The sequence below is a fragment of the Chamaea fasciata genome, unplaced genomic scaffold (genome assembly GCF_029207755.1).
Source record: "Chamaea fasciata isolate MVZ Bird 193981 ecotype frontalis unplaced genomic scaffold, bChaFas1.0.hap1 SCAF_2, whole genome shotgun sequence".
Lineage (NCBI taxonomy): Eukaryota > Metazoa > Chordata > Aves > Passeriformes > Sylviidae > Chamaea > Chamaea fasciata.
In genome coordinates, this window is record NW_027094087.1 from 48,155,322 (window position 1) to 48,179,635 (window position 24,314).

Genomic DNA, 24,314 nt, shown 5'->3' on the forward strand with positions numbered 1-24,314 from the left:
TGTAGGAATAAGTCATTCCAGTTCATTGGCCTTCTATTTATCCAGATGTTCTAGAACATAGGCCTCTAGGGAATCACAGGCTTTCTGCATCTTGTCCAGTGATACTGAATAAATTGAACTCAACTACATCAGCCTTATTTTTCCTATCTCAGCAATGACGTCTGTAGAAAGCCCAAAGGGCTGAAGAGAGCCATTTTAACTAGTTTTTTTGTAGATGCTATTTTTTCTTTAGCTGTGCAAACCTATAAATGGCTATCCTCCTACAAAGCAACAATAATAAGGCTCTCTGCAGCTATTTCAACTCAGAACTTAATGCATCTGCTTCTGAACCCTCCATCCTTCTTAGAACAGATAGCATGAAACACTTAGTGGGTCAGATCTTAAATTTTGAATCTGGAAACAGTCAGACTTGGGATCTCATGTACGCAGTATGACATCTCATCATACACTTAAACCACAAACTATGCAGAGGATGACTTTTACTGCCCTTATGTAATGCTATCTGTCTCCTGGCACTTCGGTGTTGCTGAGGGTGAGTCTCAGCTCTACAAAACCAATCAGTTTGGCTTGATGTGGCTAAAACAGTTTGAGATTCTGAAAATCATAAATTCAGCTAAGGTCTTACCTGGGCCTCTAAATTGGCTGGGTCAGATGCAAAAGGAGAAGTTGCATCTGGATCCAAAGTTTCAAGTTGACTGTAAAAGTTCTGAAGGGCCTTGCTAAGATGTTTCTATTCACTTGGGTTGTCTATCAAAGGGAATAACAAAAGATTGTTACATGCTATGCCTACCAAGAAAAAATTACGTTCTTTCAATTTTGTCTCAAAAAGGGCAGGAGGTGCTGTTGGATGCACTTTCTATATATCATTTTTATGGACAATGTGTCTCCAAAGACACCTTCAGTAGATTTGTGGGGGAGACCAAAAAATGATCACAGAGCCCTCTACCCCAAGTTATTGTAGTTGTTAATGCTTAAGTGTTACTGTAATGGCTAGTAGGAAAAAGAAACCTGAAGGAACAAACTGCCTATATGAATATTTTCAAGGTTATGATATAAGCATTTTCTTTTGAAAATATTACATATACTTGCAAGATAGCTATCTTCTATCATGGATTTTTGAAAAACATTTGAAGGAGTTATTTAAATGATATTGTTAGCTCTTATGTAAAAGAGGTGCATGGTAATAAAATAACTTGAAATATGTGGTTATCTAAAACTACTAAGATCAGGCTGTATGCTTCCTTTTTTCAGTTTATTAAAAGTGAAAGAAAACTAAAGAAAAAAAATCTATTCAAATACTGAGTGAAATGGTACTTTTAAACAACCCAAGTTTTATCTTCTTTACATTTTTCCCTATTTATATACCTTACAATACATTTCAAATATTGATTTTGAACTTTCTGGAACTAACCAATCTGAATCCATAGATTTCCTGCTGTAAAGAAGAAATTTATGGCAGAGCTGAAAGAGTTGCGGCATAAAGAACAAAGCCCGTATGTAGTTCAAAGCATTATCAGTCTTATAATGGGAATGAAATTCTTTCGCATTAAGATGTATCCTGTGGAGGACTTTGAAGCTTCCCTTCAGTTTATGCAGGTAAAATTCTTAAGTATATGCCTGTGGTTTCCCGGACCTTTCTGAACGGGCTAACCTTTATTTTCCATGTAATATTCTAGCAGATTTTCCATAGGTCATTTCCACATAATCCTACATGTAGCTACTTTCTGCTTGTTCTGAACCTCTCAGTGCTCTGGTCTCTAGAGTGTGTCATACCAATTTTCATCAGTCATACACCTCTAGTCCCTACATCTCACCCTCCAGCTAGAAGAGGCTTTGTTCTGTAGACCTCAGCCCTGTCCAACACCTGTCTCTTGCCCTGTGTCCTTGCCTAGCTGCTCTAAAGTAAACCTTCCAATAGTGAAACAGTTGCCAGGAAAGGGAGAAACTTGTGATGGAGGAAAACACTGAGGAAGAGATAAAGAACTGAGGCAAAAGCTGGATAGAATTTCCTTTGGATATGTTGTCTCCTTCCACCACACCTTCACTCTCCTTGCTGTAGAGTGCATTCTGTACCCTCCTGGTTTAAAAGTCTCTAGAACAGAGCACAGTTTGACTACAATGAATGCTTTAAATTAATAGATTGCATCATTTTGTAAAAGGCAAGAAATTATTTCTTGTTTCAGCATTCTTGCTTGTAACGTACAGTTGGTTTTGTTCCCACCAGCAGGTTTCTCTTCAGCTTAACCTTTCTATTCCACTTTTTTTTTTCTTGGGATTGCCCGCATGGTTACATGGTTTATAGCCACTCATCCAGTAAAATAAATGTTTTATATAAACCTCCATGTAAAGATTAGTGTATCAATGGTGTAAATGGAGAAAAAAAAATCAATGTTAGATTGCCCACAAGTAAGGATTTGGCGTTGGAATGCTAGCATACAGGCATACAGACACATTGAACTTTTTCTTTTAAGTCCTGAACAGGAAGCACAATCTGTTTCAGCTTTGCAATATGTTCTAAACCATATTTAATAGCATATTTAAGACATATTTAACAACACAGAAACAGGTAATTTTTCTTCTTACCTTACTCTTAATTATGTAGACACATACTAGGATGTGTCAACTTAGTTTAAGTTATCCAGAGCTGGCAAAATACCAAAGTACTGTGTGTTCAGTGCACTAGACTTGATGAGTGAATGGGGTTGTGGCTCAGCTTTATCCAGTGTTCACTACTATTAAAATCTGTGGTAAAACTCCTATGTAGTAAAACTGAAATTTGCATCTCTACCTTCCCCTGCTACGATATCTCAGTACTAAATGAATTATTGTATTTACTACTCTGCATCCTAAGAAGCACTGTGTATGTAAGAAAACCTTGTTTGCTCAGTTTGGTGAAGTACATTTCAACTCTTTGGGCAGTTTGTCTGTTTCAGTCTCTCCATGGAATGTTTCATCCAAAGCCTGTGTCACAGCACTGCTGCTGTAGTAGAGAGAGACTCTTTCCAAGGGGGTGAGCTGATTTCAGGAGTGAGCTCCAGGAGAGCCTGTCTTCCCCCAAAGAGTGCAGAAGCACCTCAGGAAGTCTGGCTGGCGTGACTGAAGCCATGTGTTGTATAATCCTGTTAGCGCACAGAAAAAAAAAATATGCATGATCTGAGGTGTAAACTGCTCTGCATGACTGAAGGAAAAATGGTCATTAGGGACCTTCCTCCTACAGTCAGGGGCTGTTTGGGGCCTTGAACTTGGAGAAAAAGTAACTGGGGAAATAGAATTTGTCATCCTCAGAGAAGTTGTAGATACACGTGGGTGGATGCTTATCTTCCCTCCCTCACTTCCTGAGTAACACAGCTGTCTGGAGAGTAGTTCTCTGCATGTTTAGGATAAAGTCTGCTTTTATTTTTTTCTTAATCCCCAGTTGCAGGCTGGAAATTGTCCTCACATAGCACAATCCCATATTGACCCTCAATAATGCAACGAATCCTGGCAATGAAATTCATTCCAAAAATATTTACAATAAGATTGTTCATTGCCCTGTGTATCTTACCAGAGTATTGCATTCCTTTTCTGGGCTCTCAAAGCATTGTGTAAAGCAGTCCACGTTGACAATTAGTTTTGCTCCTGAAGATACACACAGGGAAGGCATGAGGTCAGCCCCTGAGTCCAACTCCATATCTAGTCCAAAACACCACCAGGCACAGCTGGAGTCTGTGGAGACTTTCTGGATTAGAGTAACAGCTCCTTGAACTTGACCTATGTCCTGCTTTGTGCTTGCAGCAAAATGCAGATTTAGAAGTTAAGAGGCAAATGTTTTAAGTGGTATTTGCAGGATAAAAATAGTCACTGACACGTGATATGCATTCAGCAAACATTCAGAGGTCTTTATTCCAGCTGATATGCAATTGATGTTTCTTGGGTTTTTTTGTTTTTTGTTTTTTGTTTTTAGGAATGTGCACATTATTTCCTTGAAGTTAAAGACAAAGATATCAAGCATGCACTGGCAGGACTGTTTGTTGAAATTCTTGTCCCCGTAGCTGCTGTGAGTTTATTTTTGATGTTGTTTGCATAATTTTTTTTAATTAGATAAAACAGCTTGGGAAATAGTGTTATACTAACATGAAATTTTCTTTCAGGCTGTTAAAAATGAAGTGAATGTTCCCTGTCTGAGGAACTTTGTTGAAAGCCTGTATGATACAACGCTTGAACTTTCATCACGAAAGAAACACTCATTGGTTAGTAACCCTAAGAAGCAGAGGTTAAAATTCTTTGTCACAAATATTTCTGAGCAAGACTTTTGGGAAATTGCAAAATGTTTTATTTATATTTGGCTATAACCAATACATTTCTATTTGCAGGGAAGATTATTGTGTTTCCAGAAAATAACTGTACTTATTTTACTTGTAATATGATCTTAATTTTGTCTGAATCAAAGGTGTTGTCAGCTTCTGGTTCTGTGATTATTAAATGGTTAGGTTTTCTCATAGTTGTTATGTGTAAACATTAGGAGAAGAGGAGAAAGAATAGAGTTCACTTCTTGTCAGGCAAGGACAAATGAGGCATGTGGGAACAACTCTCAGGGGCCTTAAATAATACATTGTAGGAAGGAAAAAATGTATAACACATGCCCTTTTAAATCCATAACTTGGCTACTGTGTAGCTCCCTGTTTCATTTTTTTTGTGTGTGAGATGAACAGTGGCACTGCAGTGTATTTTTGGAATCATGAGTTGATCTGAATTAAATGAGGATCTGAGTCAGTTTGATGCTGGCTGCCTTGAGCAGTCTGTCTCTCCAACTGGGTCAGTGCCCGTCAGCACTGCGGCATTAGCTAATTCATTTTGAAGTCTTGGACCTTTTAAGTAAAGAAAGTTTGTCATTTGTCCTCCCTCATTCTCGGGGAAAGTCAAAAAGACTTCCCTGTTTCCAGTTCTTTCGGCAAATGCTGGTCACTGGCTCTGGTGAAACTGCTGGGAGGACTGCAGGAGTGTGCTTGAGTTCTCTGCCTGCTACAACATTCCCAGGGGACAGTCAGAGCACCCCCTGGGGCACAGTCCTGATCCTGATCCAGTTTGAATTAGTGGGAGGCTTGAGATGGATTTCTGGTTTCACTGCTTGCATTTGTGTGGCTCTGTTTCACTCTACCAAGTTAATAAAACATTGTTGGAACTGCAGCAGGGTAGAGCTTTTCTGTACAGTTTTTACACTAAATAGAACTTCCCAAACTGTGGCCATACTTGCCAAAGTCAATACTACATTCTCGAGAAAGGATTGCACAGCTGGGCCTTTGCATTTGATTGCTTCTCTACACATACCAAACTGGAGGCTACATAGTTAAAAGTGACAAAATAGAATAGATTCTTGTGAGGGTGTGATTAGAAATACAAACATTGCAAGGAGGAGGAGGAGGGGAAAGGCAAACAGTTGACAAAAATAGCTGCAGTGCATATTTCCAGGCTTCCAGGAAAAAAGCACACTCCTTAAAGTCTGACCTGGACCAAGATCAGTGTTTGGTGAATCCAGGCACTCACTGCACGGACAGGACAGGGGAATTCATCTTGCTTCATTTTCTAAAAGTACCTCGTATGAGTTAGTCATTAAGGTTCTCTTAGTAGTGAATGGAGAGAATCAGGAATTCCAGGAGATGGTTTATCTTCCCCCTAGGGATCTTCCTTAGGATGGGTTGTAACACTCTTGGAACGTTACTAAACTCTGTGGTCCAATCAAGTGGTATACCACTGTATAGTAAGAAAGTCTTTTGTGAGAAGACTTCAGTTATCCTGTCCCATATGTATTTTGGACATGAAGATTATAAAACTAAAAATTAATGTACATTTCCCATGTGACCAAGAAATTAACCTAGATAGTTTATGTTATATGTTGCTGGAACAGAAACTGAGATTTATGATGTGTTTATATTTTGAGCTGTGACTGAAGTTAGGTTTTAGAGATAATTTTTAGAATAATTCATTCTATTTTTGACTAACACCCTTAAAGTCTTGACTAGGTTTATTAGCATTACAACTGAAACCTTACTCTCCTTGAAATAGCTGAGTCAGTTTCAAAATTATTAGGTGCATTTTAGCTTATTTTTTTAGTTTAACATTTACAGGTGTTAAAGTAAGCATTGACAAAGATTGGGTTCCGGTGTTTCAACTTCTTTGTTCTTCTTTGCTTGTTTTTATTTTTTGCTTCACAAGCTGTAACTCCCAGCAGATCCAGGTGTTCCCTGTATTTTAACACAGTTCTTTAGGGTGTTTGACATGTCTCTCGGTAAATATTATGACTGTAGATTTTGAGGAGTAATACTCATCTGTTTCACAAGTTCCAACAATCTCTGTGGGTCCTGTTGGTATAATAATAAAGTTTAGTTATTTCCGTGCTTTTATTTCTCAGTAAACTGACAGAACTTAGCCCTGAGAGTCTGTAAAATTGTGCCCTTACACTGCTATGAGTACACATTTGGTTGGGTTTAGTTTGTCCATGAAACGTATCTGTAACAGCTTTAGAGAAAGCTCCTTTTAAATAGTACTACTTACAAATGTGTTTATGTTGGCTAACTTGTATTGCACGAAATGGAGGAGTGACAACTTCAGGTATACAGTAGCTCTATTAGGTTAGTTTTGTGCTGTGTAGACATGCAAATAACACTGTATCGACATCCATTTCCTGTTTAGGCTTTGTACCCCTTGGTAACATGCCTGCTTTGTGTCAGTCAGAAGCAGTTCTTCTTAAACAGATGGCATATTTTCCTCAACAACTGCCTTTCCAATCTCAAGGTTAGTATCTCCTGGTTTTAATATTGTATTCAGACTTCAGTAGGCACTGTTGATCTGTTGTATAGCCTTTTTAGGTAAATGTTCTGAGTTATTGTTATTATCTGATTCCATACATAATTTTATTCCTGACAGTACAAGTTTGTTAGCTGTGCAGGTTTTTTTAATAGCAAAAAAGTATTCTTGGGCCTAGTTTGAATTTTTACTCAAACTCAAGGTAGAGTAAAACTCAAGTTCCTCTAACTCAAACCAAGCCTATCAAACACCTGTGAAACGGAAGAAATTGATGATGAGTTATTAGGTTGAATGACATACCAAAACTGATCTAGTAATAACTTGCTTTTTTCATTGGAAACAAAAAACTTGTTATTATTTTTTCAAAATGAAACTACTTGTAGGACACTGATTCTTTTTCTTGTTTCATTCCTGTTAAGTGTTTGCATTGCAAATACCTAAACTGTTTCAAGTTTTTTCCTCCATGTAGCCGTTCTTACTCCTTTGCCATTTGTTAGATCTTTGAGGTTTAAGATTAGCTTTCCACTATAATCTGCTGTGTTTCCAGGCTGCACGTGGTGTTCAATGCACATGTGCTAGTTATCATTACTGCTGCTCCATGTGCGTTTTACTTTTGCAATAACTCATGTCCCATGCCATGCTAGAACTGCATCCCTGTGAAAAGATGGTCCTGTGCCCACCTGAAAAGTGCAATATAAAAAAACACGGTGAAGTGATTACAGCAAGGGAAGGGTCCAATTGTCTAACTGTCCCAACTGTGTCTTGATGAACCGGTGGTTAGGAGGGTTCTGCTAACAGCACACTTCAAACTTCACACAGACTTCACATTTCAGCCACTTTCTCAGCTCAGAGGCAAACGTCAGTTCTCCAAAAGTTGAGTTCTCAAGCTTAGTAAAAAGGTATATATTACATCCTTTTTTGCTGTTGCTTCTGGTTGTGCTTCCTCTTTATCTTAATGAAACAATTTGTACTGATTCTCTTCATATGGATCTTGCTGTTCGAATAGCTCTTCAGAATGTTCAGTCTGCCTGAGAATTTCTTTCCACCAGTACCTGAATACCTTACTTTTGGTGATGATGCATTAGAATCTTACTTGCAAAGAGATTCAGAAGATAAGCATGTTGTTATTGAAACTAGTTTTAGGGGGTTTTATACAGTTGTACAAGCTTCAGAAAAGACAAAGCCAGCTGGGAATATCTATTTTTCTGAAAATTAAGTAGATCCTGACAAATTATTTGAAACCATCAGAGAAAATATAAGAAAAGTTGGTCCTATCTTACTGATTGAAAATAAAATTGGAATTTATCTTGCAACCTGTAATTCACTGATATATCCTTCAATTTATAGGGCTCTCAGATTAATGCGGTGGCACTAATTCAGTCTTTACTTTGGGGAGAAAGTAAGGTTGCTGAATACGTGACTAAAGTATGAAAGTGGTTGGGCAATTCTTCCCAGTACAGAGAAAGAGATGCCCCAACCATTGAAACAGTCTTTTCACCAGACAGGCTGGCACCTCAAAACCCAAGCCAAACTCACACAGCTGGAGAAAGAACTGGAAATCCACCCCTTTGAGGGAGAGTTGTACACATCAACACCATGAACTTGGACAGATCTTGCTCATGGACATGCCCATGATGTCCCTGGATGCATCTTAAGCTTTTTATCATCTTCCTCTTAATCCTGCTTTAGCCATGCAGCTTGCTGACAAAAAACTGGTCTGCTATTTTTTGAAAACTCCAATGATACTAGTCTCAGCCCTTTTCTCCTCCCTCTTTCTCAATGGCCCTCACAGCTAACTATCTCATCACTGGGATATTTGGACATTTGCTAACAGATAGCTTCCTCCTCTGCTACACAGCCTCTTGTACCTTACTTCAGTTAGCCACAGCCTGCTGTTTTCTTGAAAGCTGTGGAATAAGAACAAATTTTGATAAACGTACTTCCTCACCTGTTGAGGAAATAAAATTCTTAGGTTTGAATTGTACAAGGACTGACATGATTATACCTGATGAAAAATGGATTGAAAGTAAACAGGTTAATAAACAAATTGATTGTAATGTATTTTATCATTTTAAAATCCTGCAGAGATTAATATACCAAGTAAACTTTGGCATTCCTTTTACTACTTATTCTAAACACGTGCGACAACCATTGTATGCTGATGTGATAAACAAAGAAAGTTTTCTATCCATATAAAAGTTTATTGCATAAAATGTGTTGTCAAGGAGTTGAATGGAAATTGGAGCCCAAAAACAGTGTTTCTGTTCCTAAGCTTGTGACAGATGCCATGTTGAAAGTTGAAGTTGTCTCCCATTTCACTGGCAAATTGTCTTCCCATCATTTTGCAGGACCCAGACCAGTACACATTCTGGAATTACTGATGGCATCAGTTGCAGTTTCTTTGATCAAACCACAGTCTTTGGTCCATGACTCAACATTAGTCTTCCAAAAATATCTCAGATTTTTGCCAGAGATTTTCCCTGTGGGCCAGGCAAACCTTATCTCAGGTCAAAGTGTACTGGACTCCTTCAAAGTTTAACCCAGCAGATGGCTCAGCATGTGGGAGACCATCTGACTGGACTGCACTTACTTGTTTTTTACTCTGACAGCCCTTAGAGCTGCCACAGAAACAAACAACTGCATATGACTGGAGGGACCCAAAGACAATCCTGTACTAGTTTCTAAAAATAAGCAGCAATCAGACAGATAAACCAATTCAGTCCAGCTGATCGCAGATGCCATGTTAATCAGGCCAGCCTAAGCATCCACAGATTTTTGTCCTTTCACTTTTGAGTGTGTGGTACATTCCTTTATCTGTTCTTCATACCAGGCCTCCACCAAACGGCAACAACTTTTGAGCTGATGTAATCTACTGAAAGGGAGGTTTTCTTTTCATAGTCAAATTGTGGGGGTTTTCAAACAGAGATTTTAAATTGTAACGTGTATCTATCTAATTTAATTAATTTGATACTTGGGTTTTTCAATGACTTAAGTAATAACAGAAGCAGGTTGGATGCACGAGCGTCCTACAGCTACAGGAACGGAGCACTGAGCAGTTGTGAGGCTCTGTCATTTTGTAGTTTCCTTATTCAAATGCTGAACCTTGGCATCCATCCAGTGTAGAACTTCCTTGATAATTTGGGCCTGAAGTTTTTTTCTTGTGTGATATGTTTCTCTAGAATAAGGACCCAAAAATGGCTCGAGTTGCACTGGAATCTCTGTACAGACTACTGTGGGTTTACATGATCAGAATTAAATGTGAAAGCAACACAGCTACCCAAAGGTAAAATGCTTTATTTGTAATGAAAATCCATTGTAGAGTGGATGTTGCCAGTGAAGAGGTTTTGTAGTTCTCCTGAATTCTTTCAAATTGAACCTATTTCTATTGTGAAATAAGAAACTTGACTGTACACAGCAAATATTGCCTCTTGTGGCACTGTCAGTTATCCTGTCACCTATAAAAAATGCTGTAATAAAGTGTTTTCTGCTTTTGGAAAAATTAGAAGTCACTCCTTGTTCAGTGTAAGTTAAAAATACTTTTGTAGTTGCCTTTGACTTGTTAATTTACTTGTAATGAAGTAATGAAGTAAAATAATTACACTGAATTTGTAGCAAAGGATCAGACCAAGATACCCCATTACATTTTTATTTCAAAGGAAGTTTTTTCTGGTCTTTCTAAATGGAGTGTCATGCTAAATGAAGGTCTGCAAGGTCCAAAAATGTCTAATGTTTCTTTTTTCTTTTGCAGTCGACTTATCACTATTGTCACAACCCTTTTCCCAAAAGGGTCCCGTGGTGTTGTGCCAAGAGATATGCCTCTAAACATCTTTGTGAAGATAATACAGTTTATTGCACAGGTATGGGAGAGCCACGCATGTATCTTTCCATATAATGAACAACTTATTTTCCCAATAACAAATTAACAAATAACTTCTAATTTTTTGTAACACTGTTGACATTATCTTTCATGCAGGGAATAATGAAATTATTGATTGAGCTGGGGCAACTTTTGAGCAACAGTTTTTGATTAACCTCATTCCACTGAAAATAGATTAAAATGTGTTCACTTCAGGTCATGTAATTTTTTTCAGTTTTTAAAATTTCCAGCAAGTAAAAAAATGCATTTGGAGACACACTCTGACTGTCAATAAAGTTCAAAATAATAGGCCATGTTTTATCCTGGTACTGAATCATCCCTGCTGTATAGGACAATAAGTTGCAGTGCTTTCAAAGCAGTGAGTCAGACGTCAACCAAGTTCAGCATGAAGTTGACACATGTAGTTTCCATCAGCTCAGATGGGAACTGCTAAAATAGGCTAACCTGCAGTGCTGAAAGTTTCATCTCTGTTATGACTTAAACTCAGAAAATTTTCCCATTGAGCAAAGCACTTAAGCACGTACTTAAAGTCTCTGAATAGGAATGAAGCAAACAGATGCTTAAAATCTTCCCTTAACTGTGCCATCTGTGAACAAGCTCTCTTTATGTAAAATAGTGTGTTAGTGCCATAATTACTGCAGTTTAAATGAAATAATTAAAAGCTTTATTTTCATAATGGATCATTTTCTATTTAAATGCTGTACATTTTTGATTTTGTCTACATAAGGCATTGTTAAAAGCTTAGATCTGATAATATGTTCTACATACTTCTGAAAATCTGTTTTTCCATATATTTAAATAAACCTTGATTAAACTGGTTTTCAGCGTTCTGTAGCCTTAATGAAAATAACTAGCAGAAGTGAGCAGCCTAATGATTTGCAGTATTTTTGCTATTTTAGGAACGTTTAGATTTTGCAATGAAAGAAATTATCTTTGACTTCCTTTGTGTTGGAAAACCAGCAAAAGCTTTCAGTCTCAACCCTGAGGTATGATGTACATCTGCTCTTTTTTTTGCCTTTTTTTTTAGTTAGTATGTATTGTATTGTGTTACATTTACTTCCTGGTTGCATTCTAAGCATGCTTTCACCTTTGTCCAGTTTTCAAGCCAAATCTTGAATCTGATTTATTGGTAAAATAAATCTGTGAATTTCTATCTGTAAAATGTGACATTGTTTATGCCTTTCTGATGTTTTCTCAGTGAAGAATATCAAATATGAACTAGTGCAAATGTATAAAACAAAAAGAAAAGTATAAATAAAAATAATGGTCACAGTATGTACTTATCACTGTGCTGTTGTTACATGCAACACCTGAAACTATTTTAATATAACAATAATTTTTCTGTAACAGTGTACATGTTTTTCAAAACAGTTTTACTGAGAGTACATGATGCACGAAAGCTCGAAAAAGAAAATACTCTAATAAAATTTTACCACTCTGATCAGCAAAGCTCCACTGGTGTTGGTGTCATGAGTCAGCTTCCCAGAGAAAACAATCAGAAATTTGAAAAACTTTTCCAAAAAATCAAAATATAAATAAGTACTAAGAGAATTAAAAAATCGCTTAAAAATATAGAATTCCTTAAAATTTTGAAAACGTTTTCCTTTGAAAATTAAGAAAAATACAAAATAATTTGTGATCCTCTCATAAAACATGTCTGTAATAATACTGCAGAATTAAATCGTTGTATCTATTCACTAAGATGTTAAAACAGAGTGATTGCCGTGAACAAATTATATTTGCTACAAAAATGTGGAAAAGTAGATTAAACTTTCTACTGTCAAAGGCAGGAAAAATGAAAGGCAAGTTTTGCTTTGAACACGGCTTTCATCTTTCTGTAGCAGAGTAAAAAAGGATGAAACAGAATTTTTGAGCAGGCAGTCCACACCATGCTCTGGGTCAGCCACCTGCAGCATTGACTGGGAAAGGTCCTACAAAGGACATTTTGTGTTAGCCCAGCTGAGAGGGGGTGGACATAGTCCTTAGCTTCTTGTTGAATCAACATCTGAAATTTTACTGTTTCTAAACAGCATTGTAAGACTGAAAACAAAGAGATTATAGGGCCACTTTTTAATGTATGTAGACTTTACCATTCTAAAAAAAAACCTCTCCATAATCTGTGTAAATGCGTCTCTGGGAGATTGTCAGTAGGACAGCCTCTTAGTTTTTGGAACACATTCCAGAGAAATTGAAAACATTCTAGTATTTCAATCACTGCAATGCAACGCTTGCAAGTTTTCCTCTGGTGCATTCTCAGAAGGCATTCAGGTCACTTAGATTCAGCTTCCTAATATTTTCACATTGTAGTTTTGGCATTGAGCATCATTCCAGACTTTTCTCTCAGTATGATTAACCCTGGGGCCTTTCAAGACAGTTATTGATATTTTTTTTCATAACAGATGTAGGTCGTTTATGTTTAACTGAAGGTCCATTTAAGATGCATTGCTACACTCTAGATAATATCCAGGTATTTTATCCTGAAGATAAAAAGATAATGTGCTAATGAAAATACTAAAAGTTCTGAGAGGAGAGAGCACTGCTTGCAGTAGAAATAAAAATTCACTATTTATTTCATGGGCAGTTTTTGTGAAATATATCAGTCTAGTTAATGTAGTGAAGATACAGAAGAAAATGCCTGCAAGTGCATTCTCAAAATTTCAAAGTGTATGAAGAATATGAGTGGAATATGATTATTTGATTATGGAACTCATCCATCTTCTAAACTTCACAGAGAATGAATATTGGCCTGAGAGCTTTCTTGGTAATTGCTGATAGCTTGCAGCAAAAAGATGGTGAGCCGCCAATGCCAGTGACTGGAGCTGTCCTTCCCTCTGGAAACACTCTCAGAGTGAAGAAAACGTATTTGAGCAAAACTCTTACAGAGGAGGAAGCTAAAATGATAGGTCAGTAAGAGAACGGACAATATAGAAACTTGTGTGAGAATGGATGTGAACATGTTTTCAGCACTTGAACAAAATAGTTTATTATTGTTAAGTATTTGATTTATTTTTGTATTGTAAGCATTTAATTTATTTTGTGTTCTAATTAAATGTGTGGTTGTTTGCCAAATGCTTTTCATAGGTTATTCTGAAAAGTCCTCAGTCATGCTCCACAAGTGATAGCAACCCTGTATTCTGGGAAGGGTTAAAGACACAGGTAGTGTCTTTAATTTTTGAGTGCCCATACCTGTGTTTATTCATGGATATTATCACTGTTTCCTATTAGAAACAGTGTCTGTGCTCGAAGACGTACCAGCTTTGAAAATCATCAAGGATTTCATTCATAGCTTCATTTTAATTACAATATCTTAAACTTTCAAAATGGCAAAACTTTCAAATGTATATTTTAAATAATGTTGTACTGAAAGGCCTAAGTCAATAGCACTGCTGTCTTGAGCTTCAATGTAGAGCAAGAATTCTGAGCTATAGAAGAGCCTCTTTATCATGCCCTGAAGGTGCCTAAATTTGTTGGAAAAAAAATAAAATTTGGCTGCTCACCTTCACACTTCACTAAGTTCCCAAAGTTACATGATTGAAATGAAGCCTACACCAGTGGCGAAGCCCAGTGTTGTATTGTGCTGGATCATTGGAGTAATAGCAAGAAAATATGCAGTGTAAGGCGCACTGTTGTTGAAGTATTTAAAGTACTAGAAGTATTTGAAGATAGTGTTCGATAACAAATGTTGGCACTATTAAATTCTTGTATTATTTCATTGCTATTTTATGATCCAGTATTCCAGTTTCCATGTAAAATATGTAAGCATTTCTTTTGGAGCAGGCTACATATTCTGGTTGTTAGATCAGGGTATCTTTACTAGTGGAATATGCTATCTCATGAGCAAAGCATTTTTCTTACTTCATGCACCACAGCACGAGTAAGCAACTTGCTTTTTCAGAATATATATATATATATATATATATATATAAATACCCCATATTATACAAAACCACTTATTTTTGCAGGTATGTCGTTATATTATTCTCAAGTAAGGAAAGCTGTGGACAACATCCTCAGACACCTTGACAAGGAAGTGGGTCGGTGCATGATGCTAACCAACATACAGATGCTTAACAAAGAACCTGAAGACATGATTACGTGAGTGCTAAAGAACACTAATTCCCATGAAACATGGAGATGTAATTTTGGAACTTTTTCTCTATTTCTGTCTATCATGAGTCATCAGAGAAACAGCAAAAAACAGGAACATTTAGCTTAATTAGTATATACCTTGAAAAAAAATGTTTATGACTAGTTGATTGTGCTTCTTTGAATGCTGTAGTGTTTGGAACTGAAGATGTTCTTGATGTAGGTAAAATCATGTGGGAATCCTATGGTTGTTTAGATGATAGAAGTAGAATGCTGAAGTAGAAAACGTGGCAGTCTGTGCTCAGAACATTGTCTCAGGCTATATTTGCATCACTGAACTTCAAAATGAATGCAATGAATTCTGTAAATCCCTATTAATAATATTATTCCAAAATTCCCTTTCCTTTTCATGCCTGTAATCAAAATCAAATCTTAATTAAAAACCCAAGTAATCTTGTGATAAGGCTTGGATTTAAGCAGTATCCCACTGGAACAGAATCAAACCAGTGTGCTTCAAGCTGCGTTGAACAGCACCATTTTTCACTTTCATCCAAAATTATTAGTGAGGGAAGTTTCCTGGAGAGAGTTCTGGTGAGGTGAACATCAAGTAGAGGTTAGAGACACAGAGACATCATCTGATAAATGCAGAGCACAGATTGTAGAGATCTCAACTGTAAGGAGACCTTGTATAACTTTCCTGTTAGAGCAGTGGACATGATCATTATTCTAGAAAAGCAGCAACCTCTGGAAAAGAGTTTGGGATGTCATGAAAGGGACACTGGTCTCTTTGAGATTTTTTACATTTACTGCACAAAAAAGTCAACTTGCTAGGAGTACTGTGAGTGATAGACTGACTCTAATATCTGGCCAAATTGAGCTACCTTGTACAACTGATACAATCTTTATGTTTTTGTTCCTCTGCCCTTATTTGTTGCAGTGCCTCTAGGTGAGACTGTAGGCCGTGTCACCAGCATTGTCTTTATTTATATTCGTAGCTAATATTACTATCCAATAATATTTCATGTTTTTTTCTTGTAGTCCTACCCCATGTCCTGTTCAGTTCTCATACCCAGTGCTCATAACCATTTTGGGTATTCAGGCTTTTGTGGTAGGGAAAGAGAGTTTTGAAACTCGCATTTTATTCCCAAAAGATAATTGCACAGTGAAACCTTGGGCACTAAGATAAGAAGTGTGCTTAATCTTTGCTATAAATATCCTTTGGATTATTTCTCAGCATCACCAAAATGTTGTTTGTTTTTAGAGTCAGTGAACAAATAGACTCAAAAGAGTTTTAAATTTCAGGAAGTCTTAAGATTTGGTAGTAACTTTTGTCAGAATCATGCAGATAGAAATATTTAGACATGTAAGTTACTGCCTTTGTGTTGTACTTTATATCCAGATGAGCTCTAATTTAATATATACACCAAAACCCACAGCAAACCACACAGCAAAATCAAAAGTGAACCACATTATAACACATTTTACTTTCCCTTCTTTCAAGGGAAAAAAATATCCGGGATGCTTAATTATCACTTATTTAAAATCATGTGAACTCAGAAAAAACATCAGTAGCTGTTACTGTCAGGATTAAAAATGATCCTTTCAAAAACTGCATTGTGGATATGTGGAAAAGCCAACATTGTTTTCATGAAATTGCTTCCCATGTTATTCCCAGAACTCTATGCTTCACTAGAGTTACATATTTATTTTGAATTCTTACGGGCTTTAATTGGTAGATATCACACTATATTTATGTTCATTTTAAAGTTATTGCTTTTGTCATAGTTACATAAAGTTTATGTGTAAACTGCATATAATGAATACCACAGTGCTATGTTTATTTACAAATAAAATAAGAATCAGAGGGAAGTAGCTAGGCAGTGAGCAGACATAACATTGTAAAGTATGCAGATTCTGGAATTTTCTTTGGCAGTGTTAGACTTGCCTCTAGACAATATTTAATTACTGATCCTTTTAGCCTTTATTGCTGAAGTAATAAATACAAATATGGAGGGTCTTATTAAAATCCTGAGTAAGAAACATCCTTTGCATCCTACACTGGGATATGAATTTCAAAACTGGTTATAATTACTTTCCAACATTTAGTTAGAATTGGGCATCCATTTTTCTAAAACACAAACCTGTCCTTGCAAGTACTTCAAAGGCTCCCCTTGCCTCCCTCACATGCTCTGCCTGATAGCTCAGATGGTGAACTGGAAACTTGAGCCTGAGGTCTGGATCTTCTCCTGCTACTTTTCTGAGCACAGCTGATAAGCCACAGAGCACCCACAGATTTTATATTTATAAATAATTACTCATTTGCCTTCAGAAGAGTTTCCTCTCAAACTACTATTTTACAAGTCTCCATTTGAAATGTACAAACTTTGCCCTCACTAGGGTCTGAGTGTGAGGAAACTCTGCAAAGTTCATTTTCCATTTCAAGTCATCAAGGAAGACTTGGTTTGCCTGCGCATAAAATTCCCAATGGCACTTTAATGTTTAAAACTGTAAAAATATAGGATTTTGCAGTAGTTATTAATACAGCTAGTATTTGCTTTAGTGATAATAGTTGAAATGGATTTATTCATAATCAAATTCTCAGTGAGATGTTGTATTTTACTTCTTTTCCAGTCAGTTGCTGACACCTTTCAAGTTCTATCTGTTAGAGTACAGATTCAGTGAGACAGGGGTAATTGATCATGAATATAGTTTCTTCTTACTGTATCATTAAGACAGTTAATTAAAAATATGTCAACATTTTATTCATGTAACGTATATTCAAGCTGACAAGTAGGGTGTTAACTACAAAACTTCCTTTAATCTTTGAATTAAGTAAGTCTAATATCAGTTTATGCCTTTTTCTATACTTACTGAACTCTACTCAGTGTACTCACTGAAATAATGAGTACAGAAAATCTTCTTTCAGACTGCATTGCATCCAGCTTTCTCTGTGACTGGACACACAAATAAAATACCCAAATGCAAAGTCCTCTGTTGGGTGGGGAGACAGAGTAACCAGAGCAATGGACCGGGGTGCAGGAAAACTAAGTTCATTTTTTGTTTTGTCACTCCATTTCAGTGTGGTGTTAAGCAGCTGAAAATGCTTCTTGGTGTCTCTTTTTCCCCTCTCACTCTTTTCTAGCTCTATTTGAAGCATATTAAAAGAGGAACGGTCTTTTTCTGTGTGTTTATAATATGGCCTCTTAATAGGACCTTATTTTTTTGATCCTTCCAAAGCATGTTACAGGCTAATAATTAATAATATTGTGGGAAAGACTGCACAGTTTGAAATGCTGTTATGCTTTGGTAATTTCCTCTACACTCCGTCATCAGATAATAGATGATTGAGATAGAAATGAGCAAATAAAAAAAAAAAATCCACACTTTGGGGTCTATCTGAAGGACTTATTTAATCTGCAGACTTTGCAAAAATGTTGAAAACAAGTCAGAAAACAACTGCATCTGTTTTGAAAATAAGCAACAGCTGAAACTTGAGCTACTTTTAGAAAACTCATGGACTTCCAGCCTAGTGTTTGGTTCATGCTGAACTTTGTGCTTAATGACTTTTGCAGGCTGTTAGGGAACAGTTGTGCCATTTCACAGATTAGAACACCCTTAGGGCTGCTAAAACATGTTCTAGCTGATAAGAGTTGCCAAAATGCTGTTATCTCTGGCAGTGATCAACAGAAGCTCTCTGGCCATTCCTACCTCTAAATTACACACCTTTTTCAGTATAAAAATGTATCACAATGGTTTTCCATAGGCTTGTCCTCTGTTGGGGGAAAATCTCTGGATCTTCAGTTGTGTTATTTGAACTTGTTACACACCTCCTATTTGCTTTATACAACTGGTGAAATATAGCTGCACTATGATGGAGAACACCCCAACTCTTTCCTCACTGCCTTATCCAAAGCTTGTATCATATAAATGCTGATCTTGATGGAGGAATCCCCCTACATTATACCTCCATTTTTTATAGGCATGCCAGTTCCTCTCAGAGAGAAACAAACAAATCATTGATAGTTGATTTTTCAAATAATGTATAGATATGGTGCATGAAAAATGTCAAAATCAAAACCATTTATTCAATGGAAAAATGTATTCATGTTTCCTTCTTAGAAAGGATCATTATAGTGTCTACCAGTCCATCCTGATGTTCTTAGTAGGCCTCTGGCACTTCAGAGGTGGATCATGTAACACAACTCCTTCTTAAGCTTAGTCAAAATTCTGTTTTAATTTTTCAGTGGTGAAAGAAAACCAAAAATCGATCTGTTCAGAACATGTGTTGCTGCTATTCCTCGATTACTTCCTGATGGAATGTCAAAACTTGAGTTGATCGACTTGCTGGCAAGGTGAGATGTACAAGCAATGAATGACTGCTCCAGGGGAAGTGTGAAAAGCTGAGCCACAGAATATGTAACAGAATATGTAACTGTTTCTTTTTATATATGCTTAGGAAAAGTAAATTGCTCTTAATGAATTAGATGGAGATGTCCCAGCATCTTTTTATAGTTTTTGTGGTTTTATTATGGTTCAGAATTTTATGAAAAAGTTGGTACGTCCTCCAGAAGTCTTTCCCATCAGTATGTAGGTTGCATGATATTCACTATTATTCAGGAAAGTCACAACTTATTACTGTTTTCTAACCATCACAGCATTCTGATTAACAGATGAAAACATCTTTTCTATGTAGTGGAAAAACATGGAGATACCTGTTTAATTTTGATTTATGATTCCCACATGTCTCTTTGGTAAAACAGAATGTGCTAGATGGGGAACATTACAAAAACCTTTTTACATTATTATTGTTATTGTTATTATTATTATTATTATTATTATTATTATTAGCCATAAATAAAGAAAATATAAGTTTAAAAAAATATTATATCCCTTCATTTAATTTGTCTGACTAGACTTCACTGAACAAGGTAGTCTGTGACATGACTGCTCACCACTTAGGTTTCAGGACATCAAATCAGTGACTTGTGGTAAATTATTATGATAAAAGGTGCTGTTCAGTACAGAAAAGTCTGTTACATTTCACTTCAAGTATCCAAGACCAAGGTTCCAGCTTGTGTTCTTTATGTAAGTGGATTAGGGTATTAAATTGAACCAAGAGGGCTTTGCAGCATATTGCTTTCAGGTAACTGTGGCAAAGCAAACTTTCTTGCTTTTCTTTATTGTTCTGTTGCTTTGTTCTTGCTTTTCAAACATCACAGATGAGGGAAGGACAGATGTGAGAGCGAGAAGGCTACACACAAAACCAGTTTTTTCTGCTCTATGAACAACTAACTCCCAGTGATGTGCTAAAACAGTGAAACAGTTGATTCTGGTAGTAGTGGGGAGTGCAGTGAGCCAAACAAGCCAAATCATCAGCCAGCAGTAGGTGTGCTGCAGTCCATGGCCAGTTTGATTTCCTTGCATGCACATTGTCTGCTATAAATCACTTATAGGCTGTTTTAAATCATTACATTATTAAATTATACAGATACCTTGTTAAACAAGTATCAATTCTGCTTAAGGGAAGTTTAAAAGGACATGTTTTCCTTTAATCCAATATTTCAGCTAGAGTTCTATCCTTATTAATGGCCTTAACTGAGCTGGTAAAAAGCATGTATCTATTCAGGTCACAGCTCTTCATTCACAGGATTGTCCAGGTCAGACCTGTCACTACTCTTAAGAAAATCTGGAGACCAGTGTGAGTTTCTTTATAAATTAATGCTACCCTCCTTAAGTCTCACAGCTGTCAATATAACCACTGGTCTATCTCTGTTCTGTTGGCAAACTTCATTCAGAAAAGGTCAGCCGTGATTCTAGGTATTTCTTGGGTAATTGACCTGCTGGGACAATGCAAGCTGTAAGTTTGCTGAGGTGTCTGACTCTGACTGGAAAGAAATGAAAAGAAGTGAGATGTCAAAAGGAGCTGAGGGAAGCTTCTCTAGAGCAACTTCAGAAGCAATTACATGCTCAGCCTTTCCTCAAGAAGGTGAACTTTGGAAATCTGTTCTCTGCTACGTTTACTCATGCTACAGCATCTTTGAGACATTGGTAGTGCTTTAAGTCATATTCCTAGGTGTAAGCAAGGCAAACACAAATTAGATAAAATAGGTAGGTACATAATAGGTTGGAAAGCATTTAACAAATAGTTCATGGTTCGAAAGACATATAGAGTGGTGTTGAAACAACTGGCTGGGTTCTCAGTATTGCAGAGCAGGATCACAAACTGAACAGATACAAAGAAGTGATGTTCCTGTGAAAAGACCTAATTCACATGTATACGTCTAGAAGGTTTTCTGAAAAGTTCTTCTGGTCTAATCAATATCAAGGATGTCTGGTTTGGAGAACAGCATGCGAGCTGGGGCATTGTAGTTGAAGAAGAGGCTGACCAGAGAACAAGGGGGAAAAGATACGTGAATTGTAAAACTTAGGTCTCTTTAGCCTGTGACAGCATGAACTGAAAACTGTCTTCAAAAACATACCTTCAGAGAAGGAAGTAATAAACTATTTAAAGAATTAATACCTGGCCTAGACATAAAGTAAATCACCAGAACGCCCCAGCACCAGAGCTGCTATGTACTGTATACTGTCCCATGTTTATTTGAGACCAGACTGACTATTTCTCCCAATTTTGAAAGTCTAGACCCAGAAGGTAAGCATCTGCAGTTCTGGAGAACTCTGCATTACAATATTGTGTGTTCTGGATCAGAAACTAGACTCAATACAAGGATAACAAACTTAGAAAAGGCAACGTTTCAGTTTCTCCCTGTTTTTTGAAAAGAACCCTAGAAGCTGTTCTGCCAGGGATTTCTGTGGGTCTGTGGTGTTGAGATAGAAAGCTGTTAAATATTTTCTTTTCACAAGAGATTAAGTTATATCTTTCAGTTAATTGGTTCTTGCATTCACGGTTTGGTTTGAGTTTTTCATGCTTTCAACAGATGTGTCGTTCGGTGGTTTTCAGGAGTCCGTATGTCAGCAGCTAGACTTTTTTCCAAGACAGCTGTATTCAAATTATAAACCATGAAGCAGATGTCAAGTATATACTGTACCTTTTGCCCTTTCACTGCCCACTGCAACCATTCATTACAAATTACTGAGTAGGTCTTAAATTAAACTGACTCAAGTGCAAACAAACTTTTACTTGCTTCCTGCACTGCCTGTCATGCAGTGGTAATACAGAGATGCATGCTTATGCTCAATTTGAATTTCATTTTGTTAGATAATGCCACTGGGCACTAACTTGGGCTTAGGAGATGTCTTTTGTATCCTCTTCACTGTTATTGCTTTTGTGTCATTGTGAATGTCATTTCATGGATGACTTAATTGTGGTCTCAAAAGGTTTTGCTTGTTTATCTGGTGTTGGCTGCCCAAAAGGGAGACAAAAATGATCATTTCTTAGCACAACAAAATACTGTGTTTCTAAATATATAAAGTCACGTGGTTATTAAAGCATAACAGTTATTTTTGGAGTCATACTCGCCAGGGGTGAATTTTCATGGCAGTTGTTTTCTTTTCGCTTAAATAAAATGTCCCCTGCCTCCAAATTAGGCAACTATAGTGAACCAGATTTTTTATGAACCGCATCTCATCATACACTTCCAACTGAATGGACTTTGGTTCCACTCCATTTGCTATTTTGGGTTTTTTTCTCCTAACTTTCTGTCCATTTCATTATAATGAGTCCTCCTTTTCAACTGTGTAGATTAAATGTAGATAAAATACTTTGAAAATGAGTTCTAACACACTGCAGAAAATTACAGTCTCGTGGGTAATTAAAACAAAATGCATCATAAAGGCAATGAACCAAAAATTGCAGAGCACACTAATCAGAATTTACTTTATTGTAGCAACTTCTAACATAGCAGTGATTTGATGATTTCTGTGTCAAAAAAAAAGTGATTTTTTTTTTTTTTGTTGAGAAGGACTTCAACGTGATGCATTTAAAGAAGAAAATAAAATTTGAAAATGGGATCGGAAATGTCACCATCTTTCAGAAGGATTCTGAGGGTGTTCCTTTGTGTTTCTAAAAGCATAGAAAGTCCTGAGGCTGTTTTCCCTATCCTAAGTTATTTAAAACATAAAGCATTTTTTAATTCAAATGCCTCATTTTAATTCTTTTGAAGATTTGCTTTCATTAATTGTGATTTGCATCTTGGCTAAAGATTTAACTGTTGGCTGACCTGTTGCTGTTCTTTTATTTTTATATTTAATGTTAAAAAATGAATACATAAATTCTGAAATTATGCATTTATTTACAAGCTTTTTATTATCATACCTACATGGAAGTTATTGAGTCATGCGTAAATAAAAAATATACTTAGTTTGAGAAAAGTTGCCAAATTATGTACTTTAGAGATCCCCTGTTTTAGGATGGGAGCACACATCTTTTGGATCCATTAATATCTTCTGCAGTAGCAAGAATTACAATATAGAAAACAGGTCAAGGATGTTAATTGTGGTCAGTAATAATGAAACCATGATAGCATCATCTGCCACTGTCAGTGGGAATTTTCCATTGCTGTCATGTACTGAGAAACACTCCTTATATCTTTTATTATCTGACATTTACTTTTACTTGCAGGCTGTCCATCCATATGGATGATGAACTTCGACACATTGCACAGAATTCTCTTCAGGGCCTACTTGTTGACTTTGTTGACTGGCGGGAAGATGTACTCTTTGGTTTCACTAATTTTCTGCTACGTGAAGTGAATGATATGCATCATACCCTTCTTGATACTTCACTGAAGTTGCTACTACAGTTGCTTACGCAATGGAAGCTTGTAATACACACTCCAGGAAAAGCTTCTGAGCAGGCCAAAACCAGATCTGCAGAGGTAAGGAATCAAGAGATCTGTGTCCTAATATTTTTACTAATTGACGGCAGAAATTATGTTCCTTGATGCCGCCGTGGTTTGTGTGTTTTGTATTTACTCACCTGAGAAGAATTCACTAGGCAAATTTTTTTTAGGTAATTAGTTCATGTGTCTTTTGAGGACAGCCATGTTCTTGTGTAATACAGCAGATGTTGTTGTTGAGCAACATAAGAAAATGCATGCCAAACTAAAATATGCACATCAACAAAAGCATGTAAAGTGAAATATGTGTATGTAGATGTGGCAGAAGGACATTTTCCCAGGGCTGAAACAGATTGATAATGCTAGTGGGAATGCTGTGAAGAGTGAAGTACATCTTCTTTTCCCTTGGTTGATTCAGAAACATCAAAGAACCTGATTTTTACCATAGCCTGCTGTCTCCATGTGTTACAAACATTTCTGGGAACTGAACGGCTTTTCTCCTGCTTCTCCCGTCTGCACTGTCCCACAGATATTTTCACTATGAGAAATGATTTTTAGGCTTCTTATCTCCTCAACTAATCACACTGAGTGTGTTTTCCTTTGGGCAAACAAGATGTGTGTTTTATGTCACAGAGGACCATTAATTAAGAGGTAATAACAGGAGTACATAAAAATGTAGAAAAGAGAGATCCTCACATACTTTTCATGAAATATTGTTACACTTTACTGGTGGGGTTCAGTTCTAGAGGCCACCTACCTAAGGTGTTGGCTGC

The 24,314-nt window shown here is 36.7% G+C and overlaps 1 protein-coding gene across 8 annotated transcripts in view; it reads left to right on the plus strand.

Annotated features, from left to right (window-relative positions):
* Window positions 1-24,314, plus strand: part of FRY (FRY microtubule binding protein) — a 177,553-nt gene that overhangs the window by 73,656 nt on the left and 79,583 nt on the right. For all 8 annotated transcript variants that reach the window (XM_066175979.1, XM_066175971.1, XM_066175974.1 and 5 more), the window contains exons 8-18: window positions 1,428-1,596; window positions 3,944-4,036; window positions 4,131-4,229; window positions 6,670-6,771; window positions 9,963-10,066; window positions 10,532-10,640; window positions 11,560-11,646; window positions 13,392-13,563; window positions 14,623-14,755; window positions 18,991-19,098; window positions 23,325-23,580. In XM_066175979.1, coding sequence (XP_066032076.1) covers window positions 1,428-1,596; window positions 3,944-4,036; window positions 4,131-4,229; window positions 6,670-6,771; window positions 9,963-10,066; window positions 10,532-10,640; window positions 11,560-11,646; window positions 13,392-13,563; window positions 14,623-14,755; window positions 18,991-19,098; window positions 23,325-23,580 — 1,432 coding nt within the window. The remainder of the gene's footprint in view (window positions 1-1,427; window positions 1,597-3,943; window positions 4,037-4,130; window positions 4,230-6,669; window positions 6,772-9,962; window positions 10,067-10,531; window positions 10,641-11,559; window positions 11,647-13,391; window positions 13,564-14,622; window positions 14,756-18,990; window positions 19,099-23,324; window positions 23,581-24,314) is intronic.